Raw genomic sequence first — 10,292 nt, forward strand, 5'->3', positions numbered from 1 at the left:
ACTGACTGATTTGTACTTTCATCCTCATATACTCATTTCCTCGTAACCGGAGCTATTACTGTACTAGCTCCTCTCACGCCTATGCATGTTAGGAGGGAGAGAGAAAGAGATGAATAAAGATCTTGTACAAGAAAAATCTTTATCATCATGAAAAAGAGCATATTAGAAGAGAATGATAGATAGATAAGATGTGAAAAAGATCCTGTACAAGAGGAATCTTTATCATGAGAAGAAGAATATATTAAAAGAAAAAGAAAGACAGGTAGAGATATGAAAAAGATCCTGCAAGAGAAATCTTTATCATCGAGAAAAAGAGCATAGAAAAGAGGAAAAAGTTGAAAGATAGACACATGAAAAAGATCCTATACAAGAAAATCTCCATCAACAAAGAGAGCATATCTATTATTATTATTATTATTATTATTATTATTATTATTATTATTATTACTTGCCAAGCTACAACCCTAATTGGAAAAGCAGGATGCTATAGGTCCAGCAAAATAGCCCAGTGAGGAAAGGAAAAAAGGAAAAATAAAATATTTTAAGAGTAACACCATTAAGATAAATATCTCCTATATAAACTATATAAACTTTAGCAAAACAAGAGGAAGAGAAATTAGGATAGAATAGTGTGCCCAAGTGTACCCTCAAGCAAGAGAACTCTAACTAAAGACAGTGGAAGACCATGATACAGAGGCTATGGCACTACCCAAGACTAGAGAACAATGGTTTGATTTAGAGTGTCCTTTTCCTAGAAGATCGGCTAACCATAGCTAAAGAGTCTCTTCTACCCTTAGTAAGAGGAAAGTGGCCACTGAACAATTACAGTGCAGTAACCCCTTTGGTGAAAAAGAATTGATTTGCAATCTTAGTGTTGTCAGGTGTATGAGGACAGAGGAGAATATGTAAAGAATAGGCCCGACTATTCGGTGTATCTGTATGCAAAAGGAAAGCAAACCGTAACCAGAGAGAAGGATCCAATGTAGTACTGTCAGGCCTTTCAAAAGATGCCATAACTCTCTAGTGGTAGTATCTCAAGATATATGGATAGATAGATAGAGAGAGAGAGAGAGAGAGAGAGAGATGAAAAATTACCAGTACAAGAGAGATCTTTATCATCAAGAAAAAGCATATTGAAAAAGAAAGAAAAACAGATAGATGTATATGAAAAAGATCCTGTATAATAATAAACTTTATCATCAAGAAAAAGAGCATATTAGAAGAGAAAGATAAAGAGAGAGATGAAAAAGATCCTGTACAAGAGGAATCTTTATCATCAAGAAAAGGAGCATATTAGAAGAAAGAAAGAAAGAGAGAGAGATGAAAAAGATCCTGTACAACAGAAATCTTTATCATCAAGAAAAAGAGCATATTAGAAGAGAAAGAGAGAGAGAGAGATGAAAAAGATCCTGTACAAGAGGAATCTTTATCATCAAGAAAAGGAGCATATTAGAAGAAAGAAAGAAAGAGAGATGAAAAAGATCCTGTACAACAGAAATCTTTATCATCAAGAAAAAGAGCATATTAGAAGAGAGAGATGAAAAAGATCCTGTACAAGAGGAATCTTTGTCATCATGAAAAAGAGCATATTAGAAGAAAGAAAGAACTAAAGAGAGATGAAAAAGATCCTGTGCGAGAGGAATCTTTATCATCGTGAGAAAGAGCATATAAGAAGAAATAAAGAAAGATGAAAAAGATCCTGTTCAAGAGAAATCTTTATCATCAAGAAAAGGAGCATATTAGAAGAAAGAAAGAAAGAGAGATGAAAAAGATCCTGTACAACAGAAATCTTTATCATCAAGAAAAAGAGCATATTAGAAAAGAAAGATAAAGAGAGAGATGAAAAAGATCCTGTACAAGAGGAATCTTTATCATCAAGAAAAGGAGCATATTAGAAGAAATAAAGAAAGAGAGAGAGAGAGATGAAAAAGATCATGTACAACAGAAATCTTTATCATCAAGAAAAGGAGCATATTAGAAGAGAAAGAGAAAGAGAGAGATGAAAAAGATCCTGTACAACAGAAATCTTTATCATCAAGAAAAAGAGCATATTAGAAAAGAAAGATAAAGAGAGAGATGAAAAAGATCCTGTACAAGAGGAATCTTTATCATCAAGAAAAGGAGCATATTAGAAGAAAGAAAGAAAGAGAGAGAGAGAGATGAAAAAGATCATGTACAACAGAAATCTTTATCATCAAGAAAAGGAGCATATTAGAAGAGAAAGAGAAAGAGAGAGATGAAAAAGATCCTGTACAAGAGGAATCTTTATCATCAAGAAAAAGAGCATATTAGAAGAGAAAGAGAAAGAGAGATGAAAAAGATCCTGTACAAGAGGAATCTTTATCATCAAGAAAAGGAGCATATTAGAAGAGAGACAGAGATGAAAAAGATCCTGTACAACAGAAATCTTTATCATCAAGAAAAAGAGCATATTAGAAGTGAAAGAGAAAGAGATATGAAAAAGATCCTGTACAAGAGGAATCTTTATCATCAAGAAAAAGAGCATATTAGAAGAGAAAGAAAGAGAGATGAAAAAGATCCTGTACAAGAGGAATCTTTATCATCATGAAAAATAGCATATTACAAGAAAGAGAAAGAGATGAAAAAGATCCTGTACAAGAGGAATCTTTATCATCAAGAAAAAGAGCATATCAGAAGAGAGAGAAAAAGAGAGAGATGAAAAATATGTACAGGATCTTTTCATCTATCTTTCTTTTTTTCTTCTAATATGCTCTTTTTCTTGATGATAAAGATTCCTCTTGTACAGGATCTTTTTCATCTCTCTCTCTTTCTCTCTTTCTTCTAATATGCTCTTTTTCTTGATGATAAAGATTCCTCTTGTACAGGATCTTTTTCATCTCTCTCTTTCTCTTTCACTTCTAATATGCTCTTTTTCCTGATGATAAAGATTCCTCTTGTACAGGATCTTTTTCATCTTTCTTTCTCTTTCTCTTCTAATATGCTCTTTTTCCTGATGATAAAGATTCCTCTTGTACAGGATCTTTTTCATCTCTCTCTTTCTCTTTCACTTCTAATATGCTCTTTTTCCTGATAATAAAGATTCCTCTTGTACAGGATCTTTTTCATCTCTTTCTCTTTTTTCTTTTTTCTAATATGCTCTTTTTCTTGATGATAAAGATTTCTGTTGTACAGGATCTTTTTCATCTTTTTTTCTTCTTATATGCTCTTTTTCATGATGATAAAGATTCCTCTTGTACAGGATCTTTTTCATCTTTCTTTCTTCTTACATGCTCTTTTTCATGATGATAAAGATTCCTCTTGTACAGGATCTTTTTCATCTCTCTTTCTCTTTCTCTTCTAATATGCTCTTTTTCTTGATGATAAAGATTCCTCTTGTACAGGATCTTTTTCATCTCTCTCTCTTTCTCTCTTTCTTCTAATATGCTCTTTTTCTTGATGATAAAGATTCCTCTTTTACAGGATCTTTTTCATCTCTCTCTTTCTCTTTCACTTCTAATATGCTCTTTTTCCTGATGATAAAGATTCCTCTTGTACAGGATCTTTTTCATCTTTCTTTCTTTCTTCTTATATGCTCTTTCTCATGATGATAAAGATTCCTCTTGTACAGGATCTTTTTCATCTCTTTCTCTTTTTTCTTTTTTCTAATATGCTCTTTTTCTTGATGATAAAGATTCCTCTTGTACAGGATCTTTTTCATCTCTCCTTCTCTCTCTTCTAATATGCTCCTTTTCTTGATGATAAAGATTCCTCTTGTACAGGATCTTTTTCATCTCTCTTTCTCTTTTTTCTTTTTTTCTAATATGCTCTTTTTCTTGATGATAAAGATTTCTGTTGTACAGGATCTTTTTCATCTTTCTTTCTTTCTTCTTATATGCTCTTTTTCATGATGATAAAGATTCCTCTTGTACAGGATCTTTTTCATCTTTCTTTCTTCTTATATGCTCTTTTTCATGATGATAAAGATTCCTCTTGTACAGGATCTTTTTCATCTCTTTCTCTTTTTTCTTTTTTCTAATAAGCTCTTTTTCTTGATGATAAAGATTTCTGTTGTACAGGATCTTTTTCATCTTTCTTCTTATATGCTCTTTTTCATGATGATAAAGATTCCTCTTGTACAGGATCTTTTTCATCTTTCTTTCTTCTTATATGCTCTTTTTCATGATGATAAAGATTTCTCTTGTACAGGATCTTTTTCATCTTTCTTTCTTTCTTCTTATATGCTCTTTTTCATGATGATAAAGATTCCTCTTGTACAGGATCTTTTTCATCTCTCTTTTTTCTTTTTTCTCATATGCTCTTTTTCTTGATGATAAAGATTTCTGTTGTACAGGATCTTTTTCATCTTTCTTTCTTATATGCTCTTTTTCATGATGATAAAGATTCCTCTTGTACAGGATCTTTTTCATCTTTCTTTCTTCTTATATGCTCTTTTTCATGATGATAAAGATTTCTCTTGTACAGGATCTTTTTCATCTTTCTTTCTTTCTTCTTATATGCTCTTTTTCATGATGATAAAGATTCCTCTTGTACAGGATCTTTTTCATCTCTCTTTTTTCTTTTTTCTCATATGCTCTTTTTCTTGATGATAAAGATTTCTGTTGTACAGGATCTTTTTCATCTTTCTCTTTCTTCTAAAATGCTCTTTTTCTTGATGATAAAGATTCCTGTTGTACAGGATCTTTTTCATCTTTCTTTCTTCTTATATGCTCTTTTTCTTGATGATAAAGATTCCTCTTGTACAGGATCTTTTTCATCTTTCTTTCTTCTTATATGCTCTTTCTCATGATGATAAAGATTCCTCTTGTACAGGATCTTTTTCATCTCTCTCTTTTTTCTTTTTTCTAATATGCTCTTTTTCTTGATGATAAAGATTCCTCTTGTACAGGATCTTTTTCATCTTTCTCTTTCTTCTAAAATGCTCTTTTTCTTGATGATAAAGATTCCTGTTGTACAGGATCTTTTTCATCTTTCTTTCTTTCTTCTATAATGCTCTTTTTCTTGATGATAAAGATTCCTCTTGTACAGGATCTTTTTCATCTTTCTCTCTCTCTTCTAAAATGCCCTTTTTCATGATGATAAAGATTCCTCTTGTACAGGATCTTTTTCATCTCTCTTTCTCTTTCTCTTCTAATATGCTCTTTTTCTTGATGATAAAGATTCCTCTTGTACAGGATCTTTTTCATCTCTCTCTCTTTCTCTCTTTCTTCTAATATGCTCTTTTTCTTGATGATAAAGATTCCTCTTGTACAGGATCTTTTTCATCTCTCTCTTTCTCTTTCACTTCTAATATGCTCTTTCTCATGATGATAAAGATTCTTCTTGTACAGGATCTTTTTCATGTCTCTTTTTCCTAATATGCTCCTTTTCTTGATGATAAAGATTCCTCTTGTACAGGATCATTTTCATCTCTTTCTCTTTTTTCTTTTTTCTAATATGCTCTTTTTCTTGATGATAAAGATTTCTGTTGTACAGGATCTTTTTCATCTCTCTTTCTTCTAATGTGCTCTTTTTCTTGATGATAAAGATTCCTCTTGTACAGGATCTTTTTCATCTCTTTTTTTTTCTTCTAATATGCTCTTTCTCATGATGATAAAGATTCCTCTTGTACAGGATCTTTTTCATCTCTCTTTCTTCTAATATGCTCTTTCTCATGATGATAAAGATTCCTCTTGTACAGGATCTTTTTCATGTCTCTTTTTCCTAATATGCTCCTTTTCTTGATGATAAAGATTCCTCTTGTACAGGATCATTTTCATCTCTCTTTCTCTTTTTTCTTTTTTCTAATATGCTCTTTTTCTTGATGATAAAGATTTCTGTTGTACAGGAGCTTTTTCATCTCTCTTTCTTCTAATGTGCTCTTTTTCTTGATGATAAAGATCCTCTTGTACAGGATCTTTTTCATCTCTTTTTTTCTTCTAATATGCTCTTTCTCATGATGATAAAGATTCCTCTTGTACAGGATCTTTTTCATCTCTCTTTCTTCTAATATGCTCTTTCTCATGATGATAAAGATTCCTCTTGTACAGGATCTTTTTCATGTCTCTTTTTCCTAATATGCTCCTTTTCTTGATGATAAAGATTCCTCTTGTACAGGATCATTTTCATCTCTCTTTCTCTTTTTTCTTTTTTCTAATATGCTCTTTTTCTTGATGATAAAGATTTCTGTTGTACAGGATCTTTTTCATCTCTCTTTCTTCTAATGTGCTCTTTTGCTTGATGATAAAGATTCCTCCAGTACAAGATCTTTTCCATCTCTCTTTCTCTTTCTCTCTTTCTTTCTTTCTTCTAATATGCTCCTTTTCTTGATGATATAGATTCCCTTTGTACGTGATCTTTTTCATCTCTCTTTTTATCTTTCTCTTCTAATATGCACTTTTTCTTGATGATAAAGATCCTGTACAGGAGGAATCTTTATCATCAAGAAAAGGAGCATATTAGAAGAGAAAGAGAATGAAAAAGATCCTGTACAAGAGGAATCTTTATCATCAAGAAAAAGAGCATATTAGAAGAAAGAGAGAAAGAGAAAGAGAGATGAATAAGATCCTGTACAAGAGGAATCTTTATCATCAAGAAAAAGAGCATATTAGAAGAGAGATGAAAAAGATCCTGTACAGGAGGAATCTTTATCATCAAGAAAAGGAGCATATAAGAAGAGAAAGAGAATGAAAAAGATCCTGTACAAGAGGAATCTTTATCATCAAGAAAACTAGCATATTAGAAGAAAGGGAGAAAGAGAAAGAGAGATGAAAAAGATCCTGTACAAGAGGAATCTTTGTCATCAAGAAAAAGAGCATATTAGAAGAAAGAGAGAAAGAGAGAGATGAAAAAGATCCTGTACAAGAGGAATCTTTATCATCAAGAAAAAGTGCATATTAGAAGAAAGAGAGAAAGAGAAAGAGAGATGAAAAAGATCCTGTACAGGAGGAATCTTTATCATCAAGAAAAGGAGCATATTAGAAGAAAGAGAGATGGAAAAGATCCTGTACAAGAGGAATCTTTATCATCAAGAAAAAGAGCATATTAGAAGAGAGATGAAAAAGATCCTGTACAGGAGGAATCTTTATCATCAAGAAAAGGAGCATATAAGAAGAGAAAGAGAATGAAAAAGATCCTGTACAAGAGGAATCTTTATCATCAAGAAAACTAGCATATTAGAAGAAAGGGAGAAAGAGAAAGAGAGATGAAAAAGATCCTGTACAAGAGGAATCTTTGTCATCAAGAAAAAGAGCATATTAGAAGAAAGAGAGAAAGAGAGAGATGAAAAAGATCCTGTACAAGAGGAATCTTTATCATCAAGAAAAAGTGCATATTAGAAGAAAGAGAGAAAGAGAAAGAGAGATGAAAAAGATCCTGTACAGGAGGAATATTTATCATCAAGAAAAAGAGCATATTAGAAGAAAGAGAGAAAGAGAAAGAGAGATGAAAAAGATCCTGTACAGGAGGAATCTTTATCATCAAGAAAAGGAGCATATTAGAAGAGAAAGAGAATGAAAAAGATCCTGTACAAGAGGAATCTTTATCATCAAGAAAAAGAGCATATTAGAAGAAAGAGAGAAAGAGAAAGAGAGATGAAAAAGATCCTGTACAAGAGGAATCTTTATCATCAAGAAAAAGAGCATATTAGAAGAAAGAGAGATGGAAAAGATCCTGTACAAGAGGAATCTTTATCATCAAGAAAAAGAGCATATTAGAAGAAAGAGAGAAAGAGAAAGAGAGATGAAAAAGATCCTGTACAGGAGGAATCTTTATCACCAAGAAAAGGAGCATATTAGAAGAAAGAGAGAAAGAGAAAGAGATGAAAAAGATCCTGTACAAAAGGAATCTTTATTATCAAGCAAAAGAGCATATTAGAAGAGAAAGAGAAAGAGACAGACGAAAAAGATCCTGTACAGGAGGAATCTTTATCATCAAGAAAAAGAGCATATTAGAAGAGAAAGAGAAAGAGAGAGACAAAAAAAATCCTGTACAGGAGGAATCTTTATCATCAAGAAAAAGAGCATATTAGAAGAAAGAGAGAAAGAGAAAGAGAGATGAAAAAAATCCTGTACAGGAGGAATCTTTATCATCAAATAAAGGAGCATATTAGAAGAAAGAGACGAAAAATATCCTGTACAAAAGGAATCTTTATCATCAAGCAAAAGAGCATATTAGAAGAGAAAGAGAAAGAGAGAGACGAAAAAGATCCTGTACAGGAGGAATCTTTATCATCAAGAAAAAGAGCATATTAGAAGAGAAAGAGAAAGAGAGAGACGAAAAAAATCCTGTACAGGAGGAATCTTTATCATCAAGAAAAAGAGCATATTAGAAGAAAGAGAGATGAAAAAGATCCTGTACAGGAAGAATCTTTATCATCAAGAAAAAGAGCATATTAGAAGAAAGAGAGATGAAAAATATCCTGTACAAGAGGAATCTTTATCATCAAGAAAAAGAGCATATTAGAAGAAAGAGAGAAAGAGAGATGAAAAAGATCCTGTACAGGAGGAATCTTTATCATCAAGAAAAAGAGTATATTAGAAGAGAAAGAGAAAGAGAGAGACGAAAAAGATCCTGTACAGGAGGAATCTTTATCATCAAGAAAAAGAGCATATTAAAAGAGAAAGAGAGAGACGAAAAAGATCCTGTACAGGAGGAATCTTTATCATCAAGAAAAAGAGCATATTAGAAGAAAGAGAGATGAAAAAGATCCTGTACAGGAGGAATCTTTATCATCAAGAAAAATAGCATATTAGAAGAAAGAGAGAAAGAGATGAAAAAGATCCTGTACAGGAGGAATCTTTATCATCAAGAAAAGGAGCATATTAGAAGAGAAAGAGAATGAAAAAGATCCTGTACTAGAGGAATCTTTATCAAGAAAAAAGAGCACATTAGAAGAAAGAAAGAAAGAGAAAGAGAGATGGAAAAGATCTTGTACTGGAGGAATCTTTATCATCAAGAAAAAGAGTATATTAGAAGAAAACCAGAGAGAGAGAGAGAGAAAGAGAGAGAGAGAGAGAGAGAGAGAGAGAGAGAGAGAGAGAGAGAGAGAGAGAGAGATCCTGTACAGGAGAAATCTTTATCTTCAAGAAAAGGACATTCACGCACATGTCATTGGTCTTCATTAATTTTTTTTCTCTGTATTTCGTTGAATTTTTTATTTTTCTCCATTTCTTAATTTTTTTCCCCTTTTTCTTCTTCTTTCCCCTTTCCAATTTTCATTGCCTAAATATCTTTCTTCTTTTTATTCCTTTGTTGTTGTCTTTTTTCCACGTTTTCTTCCTTTATACTTATCTCTTTTTCCCTTCCTTCCTTCTTGCGTTTTCCTCTTTTTTTTTCTTCCGTTTCTTTCATCTTTCTTTTTTCCTCTTCCATGATTGACCTCTTTTTCTCTAATTCATATAACCACATCAATTCGTTTTCTTCCTTTATTCTTTTCTTAGTTTCTTTTAATTTTTCCTTATTTTTTCCTCATTTTCTTCCTTTATTCTTTTCTCCTTTTCTTCCTTCATTCTTTTCTCATTTTCTTCCTTTATTCTTTTATCCTTTTCTGCCTGTATTCTTTTCTTATTATCTTCCTGTATTCTTTTCTCCCTTTCTTCCTTTATTCTATCCTCTTTTTCTTCTTTTCTCCTTTTCTGCCTTTATTCTTTTCTTATTATCTTCCTTTATTCTTTTCTCCTTTTCTGCCTTTATTTTCTTATTATCTTCCCTTATTCTTTTATCCCTTTCTTTTTTTATTCTTTCCTCTTTTTCTTGTTCCTTCCGTTTTGCCTTTTCTTCCTTTTTTCCTGTTCTTTTTTTCCTTCTTTTCTTTCATCTCTATTCTCTTTTCCTCTTTCAATCTTCTCTTTACCTCTTTTTCTAATTCATTCAACCACGCCAAATCTCCTTCTCTCTTCTTTTGTTTCAGCTTCTCTATTTCTTGTTTCTTCAATTTTGCCTTTTCCTCCCTTACTTCTTCTTTTTGCTCCTTCTTCATTTCTTTCATCTCTATTCTCTTTTCCTCTTTCATTCTTCTATTCACCTCTTTTTCTAATTTCCTTATCCACGCCAATTCTTCTCTCCTCTTTCGTTTCATCTTTCTTTTCTCTTTCTCTATTACGATTCTTTCCCTCTTTCTTTCTTTTTCTTTCAATCTCACCCTTTTCTCAATTTCTTTTTCCTTTTCTTTTATCTTTCTCTCTTTTTCTTTTATTATTCTATCTTTCTCTATTTGTTTCTTCGCCTTCTTATTTTTCTCATTTTTTCTCATTTTGTCTCTCTTTTCCCTCTCCTCTCTTTTTTCTTTCCTGATCCTTTTCCTCTTATTCGATTGTCTCTTCAACCTCAACTTC

General features: G+C 31.9%; 2 protein-coding genes across 2 annotated transcripts in view; both read right to left on the bottom strand.

Annotated features, from left to right (window-relative positions):
* Positions 1 to 4,175: 4,175 nt before the first annotated feature.
* LOC137629232 (uncharacterized) lies at positions 4,176 to 9,366 on the bottom strand. Its single transcript, XM_068360496.1, has 2 exons — positions 9,246 to 9,366; positions 4,176 to 4,396 (listed from the first exon to the last, which is right to left on the bottom strand). The coding sequence occupies exons 1-2, from the start codon at positions 9,364 to 9,366 to the stop codon at positions 4,176 to 4,178; spliced, it is 342 nt and encodes a 113-aa protein (XP_068216597.1).
* A 310-nt stretch (positions 9,367 to 9,676) lies between these two features.
* LOC137629233 (uncharacterized) overlaps positions 9,677 to 10,292 on the bottom strand; it is a 1,341-nt gene continuing 725 nt past the window's right edge. Inside the window, exon 1 of the mRNA XM_068360497.1 lies at positions 9,677 to 10,292. This exon is cut by the window's right edge and continues 725 nt beyond it. Within this exon, the coding sequence (XP_068216598.1) occupies positions 9,677 to 10,292 (616 nt within the window).

Source organism: Palaemon carinicauda, chromosome 37, assembly GCF_036898095.1.
Source record: "Palaemon carinicauda isolate YSFRI2023 chromosome 37, ASM3689809v2, whole genome shotgun sequence".
Lineage (NCBI taxonomy): Eukaryota > Metazoa > Arthropoda > Malacostraca > Decapoda > Palaemonidae > Palaemon > Palaemon carinicauda.